Source organism: Rhipicephalus microplus, chromosome 3 (genome assembly GCF_043290135.1).
Source record: "Rhipicephalus microplus isolate Deutch F79 chromosome 3, USDA_Rmic, whole genome shotgun sequence".
In the NCBI taxonomy this organism is placed as follows: domain Eukaryota; kingdom Metazoa; phylum Arthropoda; class Arachnida; order Ixodida; family Ixodidae; genus Rhipicephalus; species Rhipicephalus microplus.
Genome location: NC_134702.1, coordinates 227854007 through 227873857, shown reverse-complemented (window position 1 = coordinate 227873857; position 19851 = coordinate 227854007). Strand labels below are relative to the sequence as shown.

Below are 19851 nucleotides of genomic sequence, written 5' to 3'. Positions count from 1 at the left end.
TCGAACGACGACTGCTTACCATCCGCAGAGCAACGGCTTAACCGAGCGACTAAATAAGACAGTCACAAACATGATCTCCATGTACATCGACGTCCAACACAAAACATGGGATCGCATTTTGCCTTATGTGACGTTCGCTTATAACACCGCCGTTCAAGAAACAACCCGATTTACACCGTTTCGCCTTCTCTACGGCCGCGAAGTTCAGACGATGCTGGATGCGATGCTTCCTTATGAAGGCGCTGATCGATTAACAACTGACGCAGAAGAATTTGCAGAGCGTGCCGAGGAAACTCGCCAGCTCGCCCGGCTACACATTGGTCAGCAGCAACAGGTCGATGCACGACGTTACAATAAGCGTCACAATGACGTATCTTACAGTCCGGGAGACCAAGTTTGGGTTTGGACCCCTGTTCGACGCCGTGGCCTCTCCGAAAAGTTGCTCAGCAGATACTTCGGTCCGTATAAAGTAATACGCGAGCGTATTACTTTATACGGACCGTATCACTTCGGTCCGTGAGCGACGTAAACTACGAAGTGGTTCCGGACGCTACGTCGTCACGATGGGCACAACGAAAACAACCGACCTCTGACATAGTTCACGTGGTGCGCATGAAGCCCTATTTTGCGCGTTCCTAAAAGACCACTTTTCCTGTGTTTTTTTTTATTTGTGCTCCGACAATTGCCTCATCATTGGTGAACTTATCGCGTCTAACATTTGATTATTGGTGCCCTTTTTCATTGTTTAACCTACTTTGTTTTGGTTTTTTTTTTCAATAACTTTACAGCATCGGGACGATGCTCTTTCTTTTTTTTTGTTGAGGAGGAATATTGCCAGCTGCTTCTAGTAGTGGGTCGTATGCCAAGGTGAAGGCTCACACCACGAAGAAGAAAGAAGTGCGCGTGAACCCCCGCTCTAGAAGGACAAGCCCAACCGACGCGCTTGGTTAGAGCCCTGTTGCTCGGACATCAATAGACCTTGTCGACAACCCCTGGAGCGACGTGACAATATATACATCATATGGTCGTCAATCAATTCCTGAACTCATCAAACGATCTGGGTTGCCCTCAATTAATTCGCCGAATAAAACTATTTTACCATGTAGGTAAAGGACATTATAACATAGACTCCTCTCCCATTATCAATTAATATCAAGGTAAGGCAACCAGGCTATGAAATTCTTCCACTATCACACATTTACTTCTACGAAGTACCTGCTTTAAATTCTCTTTTTTCTTTGTACTATTTTTGATTGTGTAGGGGCGAGTTCACCAGGCAGTTACAAGCGGGACCATCTCTGGGTGCGTACATGGGCTGTAGACGCTGGACTGCTCCAGTATTTTTGTCCGTACCGGCTGTGTGCCTACTACCTGGCGTCGCTAATAAACTTCCTTGCAAAGTGTGGAAGTGTATGGGTACGCAAATCTGCTGCCCGCTGCATCAACAATGCCTGATCAGACCACCGAGTGAGGTGCCGCCCAGAAAAGCACGGCCAAATCTCAACTGGTCATCGTGCCTACCACCCTGCGTCAATGGGATCTCCCTGTCTTCAGCGGCACTGAGGACCAACATGTGGAAGACTGGCTGCGTGTGTTTGAAAAGATTAGCGCTGCCAAAGTTGAGATCACACCTCCAAATTGGAGTATGTCTTACTTTACCTGAAAGACGTCGCGAGTCTGTGGCTCACAAACCACCGTGCTGAATTTGTCACTTGGGCCGCTTTCAAAACCACCCTTGCAGCTGTGCTTGATCGCCCTCCAGTGCGCAAGCTGCGTGCTGAACAGCGCTTACGTGGACGTGCGCAAAGGCAGGGCGAAAGCTTCACAAGATATTTCGAAGATGTTGATTTATGCGAGTGCTTTAGCCCTGAGATGACCGAACAAGACAAGATCAGGCATATCTTGAAAGTCATAGATGATGATGCCTTTCAAATGTTGCGGGTGAAGGGCCCAAGTACCACCTCCGAGTTTGTGACCTTGTGCCAGGGCTTAAAAGAGATTCGCAAACAACGTGCATCAGTTCGAAGGTCGACGACAGCAGAAGACTCTCGCTGCCCTGATCGTCGGGGTGGCAGCACTCTGCTGGGGCAGATAAAAGAATGTACGCGAAGAGGTCGCACGAGAGCTTTTGTGTCTCTCGTATCTGCCGACCACCAAGTACCAACGAACCGTCTTACCCCGACCACCAGAGCGGCAATTCAGGAGCAGTTTTCCGCAGTGTTTTCATTGCCTACGTCTGCCTCTCCACCAACACCTGTTGCCGCGCCACTAGCTTATGTGGCTGCCACGGCAACGCGACCGCGTCCTCTGCCATTGTATACGCCACAAGCTGTGCGACCGTCCACCGTGCCGTTTCCAGCTACACAGCAGTACTCCGGAAATACTCGGCGCACTGCTAACAAGTGGTCTATATGATACTTTCACGTAATTCTAGGCCAAATTGCTCGTCTATGTCGTCAGTGCTTCGCAGTGAACGCACCAAGATATCCTGACTTCTCATTTTGGCCTCCACACCATGCACCTTACGTGCCACCTAAAGTTCACAAACGCAACTCGCAAGCTGCTTCTGGCATCCGAACCTCCACTCCATGACGTTCTACTTCCCGCCCACCTTCCCCTTTAACAGGTCGTCGTTCTGTATGGCCTATGCGTCGAAGACCTACCTCCATTCAGGCAGAAAACCAACTACCGCAGCTCCGGAGGCCCGAGCTGCGTCATCATCCAATCGTTCATGTCCTTGCCTGTCCCCCGCCAATCTTATTGATGTAATCGTCGAAGGTGTACAAGCACTTGCACTCATCGATACTGGTGCCATAATATCTGTGATAAGTCAACAACTCTGCCGCTCTCTTCGTAAAGTGACAATGTTTTCCCCGTGGTTTCTCTCAGCACTGCGAGCGCCCAACGAATTGAGCTCGTTGCGGCATGTACAGCAAAAGTGGTAACTTCAGACCTACACACCTTAATTTATCGTGTTAGCTTAATGTTCCCATGATGTCATCCTAGGATTGGATATTTTATCACGTCATCACGCCACCGTGGACTGTGCTCGGGCCGAAGTGGAGCTCTTACCGTTTCGTGATGCGTCTTCAGTGGATGTGGCCGTATCTAGAGTGGCCAACCTTGTCGTTGCAACGGACATTGACCTTCCTCCTTTCAGCGCCCAGTTTGTCCTTGCCTACTGTGCCTCACTTTCTGACGCTACCATCCTATTCACGTCATCTGACATCTTTGGTAGCCACCACCACACATCGCTGGCATTCGCCGTTTAAGCGCTTTGTCAAGACACTACCGGAATAGTTATTTCCAATTTCAATCTGGCATCGCAATCTGGCATCGCAAACATTGGGATTGCGTCATGATCTGAGACGCCCCTGCCCCCACCTGTTATCGGCAGTTTGGCAGTAGCGGTGACCGGCGATAGACGCCCGTTTTGACGTGTTCATCTGCATTTTTCACAGGTTTGTCTTCACACATTCACACAGTGTTTTCCTTTTCCTATTTTTCTGCTGGTTGCTGCTACTGCCAAACTTGTCGTCGTAGTCATGCTTTTCGAGGTGTATGAGAGATGAGTGTTTCTGGGGAGGACATATGCCTTGCTTGCATGCTTACCCTAGAAGCTACTGATGCTAAAGTGAAATGCAAAAAGTGTGGTAATTCTTATCACATCGAACAGTGCTCTGGACTGACTGAGCCGCTTGATAAGACGAGAAGTGGCACCAATTCTCGCAAAAACTATGTGTGTTCCACGTGTAAAACTGGTGCGCCATGCGTCGGTGCAGGTGCCGCTGCTGCGGCTCGTCAGGATTTTAACTTTGCTGTTGCTTTTGCGGAGTTAAGTCAAAAACTTGATTTTCTAATGCCACTAAATGAAAAGATGAACAGCATTGAACAGGCAGTGCAAACAATGTCTGATCATTTCGATACCATTCTGAAGCGATTGGACAGCCAAGATAAACAAATTGAGCAGCTCCGTAAGAGAACTGAACAGTTGGAACGAGCAAGGCCTGACGAGGAACTACACCAGATAAACTCTGACTTGAATGACCTGGAAATGCGTAGCAGGAGCCGAAACTTGGAAATTCATGGGAAACTTTTCAACGAGCACGAGAATCTACTCCAAAAGATAAACGAGATAGCCAGGATGATCCAAGTTCCTGAGGTCAGCGATCACGACCTTGAAGCTTATCATCGCCTTCCGGCGAAGGCAAATAAGACCCCCGCCATTATCATACGTTTTCAAAGCCAAAAGCTGAGGGATATGTGGCTGCAGAAAAGGCGATTACTAAAGGAAAAGGATGCAAACATATACTTTTCGGAAAACCTAACGCGCAGGGCAAGAACACTATTGTGGACTGTGAAGCAATGGGCTCGCGATAATGGCTTCCGTTACGTGTGGTATGCAAACGGGAAAATCTTCATCCGCAGGAAAGATGGCGAACCGTCCCATGTTGTCAGGGACGCGAGTCAGCTGGCTAATTTTACTGTGGTTAGGCACGTCAGCACATAATATGTGAACATCACGTCAAAATGGCTAACAATAGATTCGTGTTGCCTTGCAACATTCGCAGCGTCATGCCTACCGATTGGTTGGGCTCATCAGTGAAATGTTTTCATTTGAATGTACGATCACTGAACAATAAGGCTGATGAACTGCAAATTTTGTTAGACAGTTTTAACCTGTCTTTTGATTTCGTCATGGTATCTGAGTCATGGCTGAGCAGTAGCTTTTGTTTGCCATCATTTTCCACATTTGCCGTCAATCGTAATGTGGGTCGTGGTGGAGGTGTTTGCATTTTCGTTAATAAGAAAATCGAATGTGAATTGATCTCGGAACTTTGTTGCATGTCATCTGCTGTTGAGGTTGTTTCTGTATTGGCAAATAATACCGTTTATTCAGTGTTCTACCGACCACCCAGTGGAGATGTTGACGTATTTTTTGAGTACATTGAATCATATATTTCTTTTACTTCTGCGCATCACTATGATGTCATTATGGGCGGTGATTTTAATATAGACATGATGTCTAATTCTGCCCATGCAATTGATTTTGATGTGCTGTTAAGAAGTTTTGGCTTCAGTATTGTTACTAAGCTTCCTACTCGTATAACTACTAACTCAGAAACACTGATTGACCTGTTTATTACTAATATTAACAATTCTGTTATACATTCAGGGGTAATCTGTTGCGATTTAAGTGACCACATGGGCATTTATTTGTTTTTTCAGAAAAAGCAGCCTAGATCTAAACACACATGTACCCCAATGGTTCAGTACGTCACACCTAATGCTCTTGAAAATTTTCACAGTGAAATGTCACTTATGTCATGGAGTGATGTGTTCAATGAAACTAATGCAGAGGCAGCTTATGAAAAGTTTCTTAGTAAATTCTGCGGTGTTTATAATAGGCACTTTCCGCTAAAAAAGAAACGTACTATGAAAAAGATAAGAAAACCTTGGATATGTAATGAACTTCATACACGCATTAAACAGAAGAATAAACTCTATAACACATACATTGCCTCCAAAAGCACACAGCTGTTTCAAGAGTTTAAAAGCTACAGAAACAAGTTGACCAGTGACATCCGAAATGCCAAAAAGCGATATTATGAAAAACAATTCGAAAATTCATTTCGGCATCCTGATAAACTATGGAAACAAATCCGTTCTCTGGACGCTAATTTCATTGAGGATACGCATTTCGACAAGATCACTCACAAAGGAGAAGATTACACAGGGGAAAAATTAGCTGAGGCATTTAGTTTGTACTTCGCAAGGGATCATTCTACACCACATAACTCACAAGACACCCCTACTGCCAGATGTTCATCTACTCTTTTTCTTGAACCAGTAGGTGAGAGTGAAGTAACGCAAACGTTTCTTGAGCTTTCAAACAGTACGTCATGTGATTTAAACAACATACAAATTCGTCCAGTAAAATATGTCATTGAATTAATCTGTGTGCCGCTTACACATATCTTTAATTTGTGCCTGCAAACCGCTACATTTCCTTCGGCTATGCAAATAGCAAAAGTAATTGTGCTTTACAAAAAGGGAGACAAAAATGACTTTAGCAATTATAGGCCAATTAGTATCCTTCCTGTTTTTTCTAAATGTCTGGAAAAAATCATACTGAAACGCATGGACAAGTTTTTACAATCTAACAATATTATCAATGATTCTCAGTATGGATTTAGAAAAAACCGTTCTACGGAAATTGCTTTGATTCATCAAAAAGAATATATTCTTGATAAATTAGAAAAAAATAAGTTCGTGTTAGGCATTTTTGTAGATTTTACCAAAGCATTTGACTGCATAGTACACAGTATCTTATTTAGAAAATTGGATTTATGTGGTATTAGAGGGCACGCTTTAGATTTAATAAAATCTTATTTATCTCATCGGAAGCAGTACGTTCAAATCAGCAATTTTCAGTCCAAAACGCGTGATATTACAGCCGGTGTGCCACAGGGCAGTATACTTGGGCCTCTTCTCTTTAACATTTATATTAATGATATTGCGAACATTGATGATCAATCCAGGTTTATTATTTATGCGGATGACACTACAATCCTTTTGTCAGCTGATACACACAATGAGCTATCTTCCCGTGGTAACAATGTATTAGGTAAGCTAGAAGTTTGGACAAAGGAAAATGCACTGTCAGTTAATGTAAATAAAACTAAAGCTATAATTTTTAATTCTATTAATAAAAAATCTGATACTTTAGTACATTTGCTGTATAAATCCCAGCCAGTTGAAATTGTCAGGTCAATAAAATCACTAGGAGTTTATTTCACACTACATTTGCAATGGAATGATCATGTCCACAACATTTTATTAAAAGCATCGAGAGCGGTTGGTATACTTTGGCGACATAAATCTGTTTTACCTTTAAAGGCAAAGCTTGCTATATACCACGCTTTATTCCTTTCACACTTGAACTACTGCACGTTAGTGTGGGCGACAACGACTAAAACTAATTTAAGAAAAATTTCATCACTCCATAATAAAATCCTCCGTCTAATTTACAACCTTCCTCACAGACATACAACAGATCACTTGTTTAGTGAACATGAAATCATCAATGTTTACCACCTATACATTTACAGGCTTTTACGCCGCTATAAGATCGAACAAAAAAAACGTTCATTTACTATTACAGATATCGCTTCCATGATACGTTATCAATCAAAGTACCCTCACCGTCATCAACCACCTTGGATGCTTCCTCGTATAAGAACTAACTATGGACAACAAAAAATTACTTATCAGCTACCGTTACAATTAAACAGGTTATATTCATCAGGTGTTAACATAGCAGATATCACCCTTTCTCAACTTCGTCAATATCTTATTAACACTCCTGACAATTAAGACCTTATCTTCAAAGTTCGTAGATAACAATTAGGGAAAACAATAAACAACAACACAAAGGATGAAAATGCGGTCACCGCTGCATGTAAATAATATGTTTAATGTATCCGTGCTTTACATATTGCGACTTTTGATTTATATTACTATATATGTTTATTGCACTGTGTCTGTGTGGGTTTTTTTTTTTTTTTCTTTGAAGGCTTTATCAATTCTAATTTTGTTAATGTTGTGTATTCTTGTCAGCTGTGGTGTTCTGTTGCCGCCACCGCCACTGCCTTATGTACATTGGGGGGTGAGAACTTAGTCAAGCGGATAATCGCTTTTATTCTCACCCCCTCCATCAACTGTGTATTGGTGGAAATAAATAAACCATTATTATTATTATTTAACTTGTGCCCCCTCAGTTTGCCCCACAACGAGACGCCCGGCTACATTCAGCCTGTCAATGCAGGTACTATTGTGCCTACCGATTTCTTCGACACCAAGCCGAATATAGAGCCCCACCGCGGTGGTCTAGTGGCTAAGGTACTCGGCTGCTGACCCGCAGGTCGCGGGTTCGATTCCCGGCTACGGCGGCTGCATTTCCGATGGAGGCGGAAATGTTGTTGGCCCGTGCACTCAGATTTGGGGGCACGTTAAAGAACCCCAGGTGGTCAAAATTTCCGGAGCTCTCCACTACGGCTTCTCTCATAATCATATTGTGGTTTTGGGACGTGAAAGCCCACAAATCAATCAATCAAAGACAAATATAGAGCTGAACACGTTGGCTCCTCACTTCACCTCGAACAGCATGTCTTCCGATGCATTTCACCGTTCTATTGCCAGCCATCTCACCCCGGCTTAACGAGAGCAGCTTCTTACCTGTTGCACGAATTAAGGCGTTCGTTTGACTTTCCCCAAGCAGTGATAGGAAAATTGAACTCCGTTGTTCACACAACTGACACGGGGGAAAATACTCTTTTGCGCCAGCGCTTCGTCATGTGTCGCCGGCGAAGCGTCATGTGATTTCCGAACAAATAGACAACATGCTACAGCGTGGAGTCATAAAACCTTCTAGTAGTCCTTTGTCTTCCCCAGTTGTACTCGTCAAAAAAACATAGTTCTATTCGACTCTGCGTAGAATACAGGCGCCTAACCACCACTACGACGAAAGATGTTTACCCTCTTCACCGCATAGACGACGCTCTTGACTGTTTCCAAGGTGCAGAATTCTTTTCCTCGCTTGACCTCCGTTCAGGTTATTGGCAGGTCCCAATGGCGGAGTATGATCGTCTGAAAACAGCGTTCACCGCACCGGATTACCTCTATCGATTTACCGTAATGCCATTCGAACTCTGCAATGCGCCTGCCACTATTCGAGCGAATGAGGGACAGCATTTTAGGCGTTCTCAAATGGAACATACACTTGTGCTATCTTGACGACGTTGTGGTCTTTTGACCCAATTTCACTTCGCATCTTACTCGTCTGCGTAAGACTCTGCAGTGCCTTATAAACGCTTGGCTTCAGGTTAACCTGAATATATGTCACTTCGGGGCTAAACAACTCACCATACGGGGTCATATCGTCTCCAGAGCCGACATCCCCCCGACCCTGACAAGCTTCGTGCTGTTCCCGAATTTTTTGAGCTGACTACAGTTAAAGAACTACGGAGCTTTTCGGACCTCTGCTCCTACTTTTGTCAGTTTGTCCGGAACTTTGGTTTCATTATTGCTTCACTCACCGAGCTCCTTGCTGGCCCTGCGGATCTTTCGAATCGAACAGTAAACTGGGTTGAATCCTTCGTAACACTGCGCCAAATCCTTACCTCACCACCCGTACTGCGTCATTACGACCCTATTGCACCGACCAAAGTACACACGGATGTAAGTTGTGTTGGCCTTGGAACAGTACTCGCGCAACGCAAACCAGGTTTTACGGAGTATGTGGTCACGTATGCCAGCCACGTCCTCACTAAGGCAGCAGCCAACTATTCTGTTATCGAAAAAGAGTGCCTCTTGATTCCTTGGGCATTAAACAAGTTTCGCCCCTATTTGTACAGCCAAACTTTTGATGTGGTAACTGACCGTCACGCACTCTGTACGTTGGATTCACTGAAAGATCCTTCTGGTCGCCTCAGACGTTGGGCACTACGCCTCCGAGAATTCGACATACGCGTCATCTACCGATTGGGGCGAAAGCATTCTGACGCAGATGCGCTTTCATGATCCCCCGGCAAATCTGATGAATCGTATATATCGGCCCTTGACATTCCCCTCTCCGCCGTCAGCGTCACAGACATGCCATCTGAATAGCGGAAAGACCCTTCCGTTTCTAGTTCTTGAATATGCTCCCTGACACTGCCGCTTACTCGCATGCTCTTCGCCACCAAGCAACACATTTCGCCATACACGATGGCCTACTATACCGTCGCAATTATCAAGTGGCGGGTAGTAAATGGCTACTGATCATACCAATTGATGATTGATATGTGAGGTTTAGCGTTCCAAAACCACCATTTGATTATGAGAGACGCTGTAGTGGAGGGCTCCGGAAAATTTGACTACCTTGGGTTCTTTAACGTGCACTAAAATGTGAGCACATGGGCCTTCAACATTTCTGCCTTCATCGAAAATGCAACCGCCGCAGCTGGTATTCAATCCCACGACCTGCGGGTCAGCAGCTGAGTTCCTTAGCCACTAGACCACTGGGGCGGGGCACTGGTCATACCCAGCCATATGCAATCTGATATTTGCGAATGTAGTGGAGCATACGCGCCAACGCATATGCGCCTTCGGAAGACAACAAAAAGCCCGTGCTCTGATCGCGCGAGAACCTGTGCCGCCTTTGCCAGACTTGCTGTTCGCCCATTTTCCGTTGCGGCCTCGTTGCGACTCCTCTGTTCTAATAAACATCATCGCATTTGGTGGAGGCTGCTGAGATCCCTAAGCAGACCTGGAGCTCCGCTCTCGAAGGTTGGCCGAAAGACCACCGTACAACGTGACTGACGCAGTCACCAACCAGCCCATCCCAGCACAGCCAGCACCATCGGCTGCCCTGTCGACCTGTCCCGGTGCTACCCGTCAGCGGGACCCACCAATCTTCAGTGGCAGTGGTGAGCAAGACGTCGAAGACTGGCTCTCCTTGTACGAACGCGTGAGTGCCAGCAACAAATGGGACAACAACTCTAAGCTTGCCTATGTTATCTTTTACTTGGCTGACGTCGCCAAGCTATGGTTCACCAACCGCGAAACTGCCATCGCCAGCTGGTCCACCTTTAAGACCCTCGTGACCGAAGCGTTCGGCCGACCAGAGGTCCGCAAGCTCCGCGCTGACCAGCGTCTGCGCCACCGAGCCCAGCAGCCTGGCGAGACCTTTACTAGCTATATTGAGGATGTGCTCGACCTCTGCAGGCGTGTTAACTCATCCATGCCTGAAGAAGAGAAAATTCGACATATTCTCAAAGAATCGAGGATGGCGCATTCCAGATGTTGCAGGCAAAAAGCCCGACCACGGTGGCAGTCCTCGTAAGCCTGTGCCAGAGCTTCGATGAATTGCGTCGTCAGCGTTCCATCGCCCGACAGAGTGTCCCATCACCAGATTCGATCTCGGCCGTCGCACTCGCAAATGGCAACGTTCACCACGGAACTCTCTCGAACCAGATTAAAGACTTCATCAGGGAGGAAGTCACCCGACAGCTCTCCCTGCTGCCGCATAGCGACGCGCCCACGACAAGCCTCCCTTCGAATATGCAGCTCTGAAATTTGCAATGCACTCCCTACAGTTCCGGCCTCTTACCCATGCACTTCGGTGCCATCTGATCTCTCAACTGCTGGCTACGCACCAACTGCGCCGCCTTTACCTCTCAGCTATGCAGCTGTGATCGCGCGGCCCCCACCACATCCAGTCGCCTTATCTGCTCCACCTCCTCCGGCCTCGCCTCCAGTTTACAGGCCCCCACCTCGCTTTTTCCGTCCATCTAATGAGTGGCGCACCCGAGACAATCGTCCCATCTGCTTCGCGTGTGGCATCGCTGGCCACATTGCACGCTACTGCCGCCACCGTCCCACACCTGCGCACGCATACTTCGGAGCTCCTACCTACGCACCGCAGCAGACCACCACGTCTGCATATGAACAGAGGCACTCCGACTCGGATCGCCACCCATCGACTGCTCGTTTCCCATCACCTCGTTGCCGATCGCAATCGCCTATGCGTCGTCGACCACCTCCTGAGGAGGGAAACTAATCAGTGCAGTTCCGGAGGCAAGAACTGCACCTTGTGCGCAATTCCCAAGACCTCCATTTTCGCCGCAAAATGTTGTTGATGTCGATGTTGAGCGAGTCGCCACATTAGCGTTAATTGACACCGGGACCGCCGTTTCTGTGATGAACGCAAAATTTTGTAGGAAACTGAAGAAAGTGACCACATCTCTCAGTGGCTTGGTGCTGTCCACGGCTAGCGCGCAACGCATTCATCCCTCGGCTGTGTGTACAGCGCGCGTCGTCATCCGAGACGTTTTGTACGTCGTATAGTTTTTTGTTCTACCATCTTGCTCTCATGACCTTATCCTGGGTTGGGGTTTCTTATCACGTCATGAAGCTATCATCGATTGTTCCCCTGCCGAAGTGTCCCTTGTGCCAACATGTGAATTTCCACCACCCGACCACTCTCCTCTGCTCTGCAAACTCATCGCTGATGACGACATCACTTTGCCTCCTGAAGCTTCGGTCCCTATTAGCCTTTTATGTGTGGCGCAACCTTACGGCACGGTCGTGTTTACGCCATCTCCGGTTTTTACTGAACACAAGGGCATCGTTCTCCCATTTGCTGTTCTTACAATTGCGTCTGGTTTAACCGTAATGCTGGCCACCAACCACTGCAACTACCCCATTGGCTTACTTCGTGGTGAAACGTTAGGATATGTGCAACCTGTTGACCATATCAATGATATTATTCTTCCCGACGAAACGCCATGTCACATTGCTGCAATCACTTATGCGTCTGAGCCATCAAGTTCGTCAGCCTTCGACAATGCTATTGACGCAGACTTTCCCCTCTCGCATCGCCGCCAATTTGTTGCTCTCCTTAACAAGTTTCGTTCTCCTTTCGACTTTCAAGAACCTGCTTTGGGTCGCACCACGACTATCAGTCATACTATTGACACCGGCTCACATTCGCCTCTGCGACAGCGTCCTTACCGCGTTTCCGCTGAAGAGCGCCGCGTCATTACGGAGCAAGTAGATGACATGCTTAAACGTGGAGTCATACAGCCTTCTCAAAGCGCTTGGTCATCACCTGTGGTTCTGGTCAAGAAAAAAGATGGCACCGTACGATTTTGCGTGGACTATCGCCGCTTAAACAACATTACGAAAAAAGATGTCTACCCGCTACCACGAATAGACGATGCTCTTGACTGTCTACAAGGCGCCGAGTACTTTACATCTTTGGATCTGCGTTGTGGGTATTGGCAGGTGCCAATGGCTGAATGTGGTCACCCTAAAACAGCCTTTGTAACGCCGGATGGCCTATATGAGTTCAAAGTCATGCCATTTGGGCTCTGCAACGCGCCTGCCACATTTGAGCGCATGATCGACACCATCTTGCGTGCCCACAAGTGGAAAACCTGCTTATGTTACCTGGACGACATCGTAGTCTTTCCATCTGATTTCCCGACACATCTTGCTCGCCTCCACGAGATTCTGGCGTGTCTAACTTCTGCAGGCCTACAACTTAACTCCAAGAAGTGCCACTTCGCAGCACGAAAACTAACCATCTTGGGACATGTCATCACAAGAGATGGTGTTCTTCCGGATCCCGATAAGCTTCGAGCTGTCGCTGACTGTCCGTTGCCCACATCACTGAAAGCCCTAAGAAGTTTCGTCCGTCTCTGCTCCTACTTTCGTCGCTTCGTGCGCAACTTCGCGTCCATCATCGCACCTCTCACGAGTCTGCTTTCCAACATCAAAGGCATATCTGCATGGTCACCTGCATGTGACGACGCATTTCGCCAGCTGCGCCGCCTGCTGACCTCACCACCTATTCTTCGTCACTTCGACCCTGCTGCGGCCACAGAAATTCACACCGATGCAAGTGGCATCGGTCTTGGTGCAGTTTTGGCACAACGGAAAGGCACCCAAGCTGAATACGTAGTCGCCTATGCAAGTCGCGCTCTCAAGAAGGCTGAATTGAATTACTCCGTGACAGAGAAGGAGTGTTTGGCCATAATCTGGGCGTTGACGAAGTTTCGCCCGTACCTTTACGGCCGTCCTTTCGACGTGGTCACAGACCACCACGCTCTATGTTGGCTGTCCACCATGAAAGACCCGTCCGGACGCCTCGGGCGTTGGGCACTTCGATTGCAAGAATACGACATCCGTGTCGTATATCGTTCCGGTCGAGAGCATGCGGATGCCGATGCACTTTCGCGATCGCCATTAACACCAGATGTGGCTTCTCTGTCTCCCCCTTTTACCACCTTGTCACCACTCGACACGACTGACATGCTTTCGGAGCAGCGTAAAGACACATACCTTGCCTTGTTAGTCCACTACCTTACCGATCCGTCTACTGTCCCTTCCACGAGAGCGCTACGCCGGCAAGCAGCCCACTTTTCCTTACGAGACAACATTCTGTACTGCCGCAACTACATTCCTGGTGGTCGGAAGCTGCTCCTTGCTGTCCCAACTCATATGCGCTCTGACATCTGCATGAATTTCCATGCAGATCCCCAAAGTGCTCACGCAGGTGTCCTGAAAACCTACGAAAGGCTGCACCAACGCTATTACTGGCGAGGAATGTATCGCTTTGTGCAGGAATACATTCAGTCTTGCACCACTTGCAAACAGAACAAGACACCTCCGCGGCACCTTACTGGCATGTTACAGCCGCTCCCGTGCCCGGCTCGCCCATTAGACCGCGTGGGTATAGACCTCTATCGGAGTCGATCATCTGACACGCTACGCTGAGACTACAGCTCTACCGGCAGCGACCGTCCACGAAGTTGCACTCTTCATTCTCCGCAGCTTCATTCTACGCCATGGTGCTCCGCGGGAATTACTCAGTGATAGGGATCGAGTGTTCCTGTCGGAGGTCATCCAAGCTATCCTTGCTCAATGCAACATTATCTACCGGAAATCTACCGCATACCATCCACAGAAAAAAGGTCTTACTGAACGGTTCAACCGCACACTTGGTGACATGCTGAGGATGTACACCTCCTCCGACCACACTAACTGGGACGCTGTATTGCCCTTTGTTACCTTCGCTTATAACACCGTGACGCAAGTGACTACCGGTTTTTTCCCGTTCTTTCTATTGTACGGCCGCGAACCTTCTCAACCACTCGACACTATACTTCCGTATCGCCCTGATGCATCTGAGTGCTCCCCGCTTTCGGAAGTCGCCAGATACGCTGAAGACTGCCGTCAGTTGGCTCGGTCTCTGACAAGTGAGGCTCAAGGTCTACAGAAGACTCGACATGACGACGCTAACCGCATAGCTCCTACATTTCGTGCTGGCTCCCTTGTGTGGCTTTGGGTGCCCCTGCACGTTCCTGGCCTGTCTTCTAAACTTCTGGCCCGGTACCTTGGTCCCTACCGTGTCATTGACGCGACCTCCCCGGTGAATTACGTCATCGAGCCATTAACACAATCACCAGATTTGCGCCGTCGAGGACGCGAGACCGTACACGTCGACCGTCTCAAGCCCTACTACGACCCCCTCATTGTGCCTACTCCCTGAGTCACCAGGATGGCTACCCTTCACCCCGGGGGAATTTGTAGTGGAGCATACGTACCAACGCGTATGCGCCTTCGGAAGACAACGAAAAGCCCGTGCTCTGATTGCGCGAGAACTGGTGCCGCCTTTGCCAGACTTGCTGCTCACCCATTTTGCGTTGCGGCCTCGTTGCGACTCCTCTGTTCGAATAAACATCATCGCATTTCATGCTGAACCGCAACATGCACACGGCGGTGCGCTAAACACGTATGAGCGGATTCGCCGACGTTACTACTGGCGGAGTATGTACACATTTGTGCGCGAACACATTCGCTCGTGTTCCTTGTGTCAGCCGCGCAAGACATTTCCTCATTCACCCGGTCAACTCTAGCCTTTACCATGTCCTTCACGCCCATTTGATCGTGTTGGGATTGACCTATACGGCCCGCTACCGTGCTCTGTTGGTGCTAATCGATGGGTGATTGTGGCTGCCGGCAATCTGACAAGGTACGCCGAAACGACAGCACTACCTTCGGCTGGTGCTTATGACATTGCAACCGTCATCTTGCATTGGTTATTTTGTCCGAAGTTATGCAGCAGCTCCTACATTCTTTCCGTACGGTGCACCGCACATCAACAGCCTACCACTCTCAGACGAACGGCCTAATGGAACGTTTGAATGCAACCCTGGGAGACATGCTCGCTATGTATATTGATTCCGACCACTTCAATTGGGACGTCGTTCTTCGTTTCGTGACGTACGCTTACAATACGGTGATTCAATAAACAACAGGCCTTTCTCCTTTTTTATATGATCGTGACCCATGCAGCACACTCGAAACATTTCTTCCATGCCATCCTGATACCTCCGAGTTCAGCCCTGTTTCTGAAATGGTCGCAAAGGCTGTAGAGGTTCGTCAGCTTGCACGGTCCTTCAGAGCCGATAATTAAGCCCTCCAAAAAGATCGCCATAGCCGTGACCTTGTTCGAAACACTTTCCCCGTCGATTTTCTTGTGTGGTTCCGACTGCCTTTCCACTCCCCTGGACTGGCTTTCAAGTTTGCACCGAAGTGTACTGGCCCTTACCGCGTCATACAGCACCCTTCTTCTTTCACCTATGTGATTGAACCGCTCAAGCGGTCCACGGACAAGCACCGCCTTGGTCGTGAAACGGTCCACGTCAGTCGCCTCAAGCACTGCTACGACCCTCGTGTTCCCTGGTCACTTTGAGTCGCCAGGATGGCTTGTCTTCATCGCCGGGGTATTGTTGTAGCGGATTCGCAAGGCAATGACCAATGGGACAATCTCTGAGTGCGAAGCGCAAGCGTGTGCACGAGCTGTATACGCTGAACTGCTCGAGTAGTTTTGTACATACCGCATGTTTGCCTACTACCTGGCGTCAATATTAAACTCCCCTGCAATCGTAGAGTAGGTTATTCCCCTACTCCCCAATTATTGTAGAGTAAGTTATTCCTTGCAATTGGAATAACCTACTCTACAATGTTGTAACATAATACTCGCTTTCTTTGCTTGAAAAAGACTTGCTGTAGCTCGTTAGCACCATTGAATATAGTTTTCTAATATCATTCGTTCCTATTTAGTGCATTATTTTGTTCAAATTGACAAAGTTTCTCGAAGTTGTATTCTTTTTGTGTTTATTCAGCTTGTTCTTGTACTCTTGCATTTTACATTTATTATTTGCTGTTAATTTTGTTGTCTTCTTGTTCATTTTCCTAGCCTCATTGTTCTATCTCTATGCATTGTATTTTTCACTTCTTGTATGTTATTTGAATACTATTGTGCCTGTTTATTATTATGTTAACTGCATCCAATCTGCAATAGTCTCTGCTTCAGACTGCATTATCAATATATAAATAATAAATAAAAAATACACGCCAAATGCGATGGACGTGTAACAACGATGCGTTGCAGGAGCTAATCGTGGAGGTCATGGTCTTTATTTCTTACATCAATCCACCACTTCTTGAGAGCCACACCACTACACCGACCAAGAGCACGGAGAGAGTAAAGTGTGAGGTATAGAAAGCAAGCATCTAAAACATTCCACATGAGTTCCTGGCACAGTGGATAGTGTGCTCGGCATTTGTTGCTGCAGACCGTCTACTGGTGGGTTGGAAGCCTCATGAGCAGAACTTTTTTTTTTCTTCAGCATCTGCTCTTGTGCTTTATCTGGGCGATACTTCCGGGACGGAAATACATCCCTCCAATGTTGAAGGACCTCGCCACTAAGCGCTTTCGTGCCAAAAACGGTCCGCACCGAAATTCGGGACAGGATGTAAGTTGAAATAAACATGCAACTCGAGCAGCTCTGATACTCAATATTGCCCAAACAGCTGCTCCTAATATGTCGTAGGTGAAAGTAGCTGTAGCTGAAAAGCCGCATCACGCATTTCCCACCACACCAGTCAACAACATTAAGTTGCCCGTCCCCCATCGCATACCACTACGTTTTCTCCTTCATTATTTGTCAGAGCAGCTTCATACTGGAACGGCCTACCCTATAACATCTTTAACGCTGCCTCATCACCTACTTTTATAGAACGCATCAATTATCATCTGCAATGTTAATTGAACCATCAATGTTCAATTTGTTTTCTGCAGCCCTTTTTTACTGCTCTGTCAAATGCCGTTTTCTCCCTGCAGGTCATGCAACAACGGGTGCAGCCAGCGAGGGGGAGTTGCGAGTAGTTCCAGCCAAGAAGTGTAAACACAGAAATTATGTAAGGACACAGCGTTTTTAAAATAGCTGTCTTTAAAACGACACTCATTATGTTCAAGGATGTCAGCCTGCTGATGGAAACAGCTCCGCCAGAAGCGCTCATTCCCGCTGTTGAGCCACCCACACCTAGCCATCAAGGTTCTTCGAGCGGGAGCTCTGTTCTACCAGCCGTGAAGTCTCCAAAGCCTGGTATGTGAATGCTTGGAGGTATACTCTTGCGGTGCGATACTCAACGGCTATGCAAGCAAAGCTGTGAGGGTGCAGCTGTTGCTCAAGTGCACGTGTAGGGAAGAAATTCATAATTTCCTCCACATCACGCTCGGTGTCATCTTCGTTGGAACGAATGCAAGGTATTTTCTATAGACCCGCCTTATTTCTCCCAAAATATTTTCAGGAATAATTTTTCATGCCTCTGACACAAATACAGTGTGGTTGCATTTCCCCAATTTCGATCGAGGAGATAAAAGCCACTGCGACGTACCACACAAATCTGGTGCCCGGCACGTGTTACAGAATTTATTTTGTTCTCCCGTATTATAAACTGGCTGCCACACTGATGGCTGCTTTAACACTTCATTGAAAAAACACTGGTGACAACTTACTGTCCACCCTGTTCGCTACGTCCTGATATCGCAATGTGTTGCAACCCAACGCGTTTATATTTTGCCTGCAAACAAGCTTCCGGACCAAATATGTACTCTTATGTTCAATTAGGTTTCTGGCAATTTTCGTACCAAAAAATATATGAACCACCTCGTCGGAGAAAACCTTGATGGGATGCGAGGCAGCAGCGGTGCACATGACGTCGACCTGGAGGAAACGAGTGTCGACACGGGTCCTGGAAGAACGCTTTGAGGTGCAACTCGATGTCACGTTTATTCTAGTGAAGGCTTGTTTCAAACGCAAAGACAAGGAAGCCTGGATGCGTTGAAGACGCTTTTGCTCGGCTTCCTTCGCTCTTGTCTTGTCGGTGTTACCCGCACGCCGTTTATATTCTTGAACGCAATTGGTGTTCTTGGCTCGCAGGGTTTCGCTCGTCTTCCGCTGCCGATGTTTGCGTTCAGCTTCCCTGGCTCGCACTTCGTCGGTATTGACGTCACCATTCGCGAATGCAATCGGCAGCGCTAACGCTCATAACGCCGGCGAAAACCACGAAAGATACGCACGCGTACGCAAGCTGGGAGCATGCCGTGACGGCGTTCCGCCCGTCGGTGAGATCGCACGGGAAGCAGCGGCACGCTGTTCACTATATCGGCGCCGCGACATGCCTGAGGCACGCGCAGCGCGCGCATCCGCCAGCTCGCGGCTCCTTCTCGCCGATAGATAGATAGAGGTGGCGTGGGGGAGATGATTCTCGCGTGTAGTCCATGATATTGCGACGTAGCTGTCGCATGAAGGGTGAACGATTCTGTGGACAGAAGACGACGAAGGGGACGGGTTTGCTCGCTCTGTGTGCTGCGCTCCGATTTAATTGGTGTAACTACACTGGCAAATAGTCACGTCCCATCTCATTTTACGTAACATATCTGTGGTGGAAGTGCTGGTCCTTCCCTGTACCCACCACGAAGCACCGAAATGGCCACATCATCACGGGTCCTACCATGTCACAGGTTCAAGGTACACCGTCTTCACCACCCGCCTCTTCTGAGACTGCTACCTACGTTGCCCTACCTCCTGCTCGCAATCCTGGCGTATTTTCCGGACAGGATGGCTTTGACGCCGACCAGTGGCTCAACGTGTATGAACGGATCAGCGGCAGCTTTAGGTGGCGTGAATGCTGTGGTGTAGAGGGGGGGGGGGGGCTCTACTATTGGCTCAGCGTTACTTCGTTAACGCAATACGGCTAACCAGTGCCCTGTTCTCCCACCTCGCCTGCATTGCATACCCTGCCAAATCTGGATTCGAAGGCATTTTCTAATGGATCTCGCTACATGAGACTGGAGTGGTTAGGCGGGATGTGCACAATTGCGCGCACTTGAACACTTCCTTGGGCAACGGCACATCACCTGCAATACGGTGCTCTTCACCTATGTTTGTA

At 47.8% G+C, this 19851-nt stretch overlaps 1 protein-coding gene across 1 annotated transcript in view; it reads left to right on the top strand.

Moving 5' to 3' along the window:
• LOC142803517 (uncharacterized) overlaps positions 1–18055 on the top strand; it is a 48339-nt gene extending 30284 nt beyond the window's left edge. The window contains exons 2-3 of the mRNA XM_075888645.1: positions 17738–17814; positions 17873–18055. Coding sequence (XP_075744760.1) covers positions 17738–17814; positions 17873–18010 — 215 coding nt within the window. The 3' untranslated portion in view covers positions 18011–18055. The remainder of the gene's footprint in view (positions 1–17737; positions 17815–17872) is intronic.
• The last annotated feature ends 1796 nt before the right edge of the window (positions 18056–19851 follow it).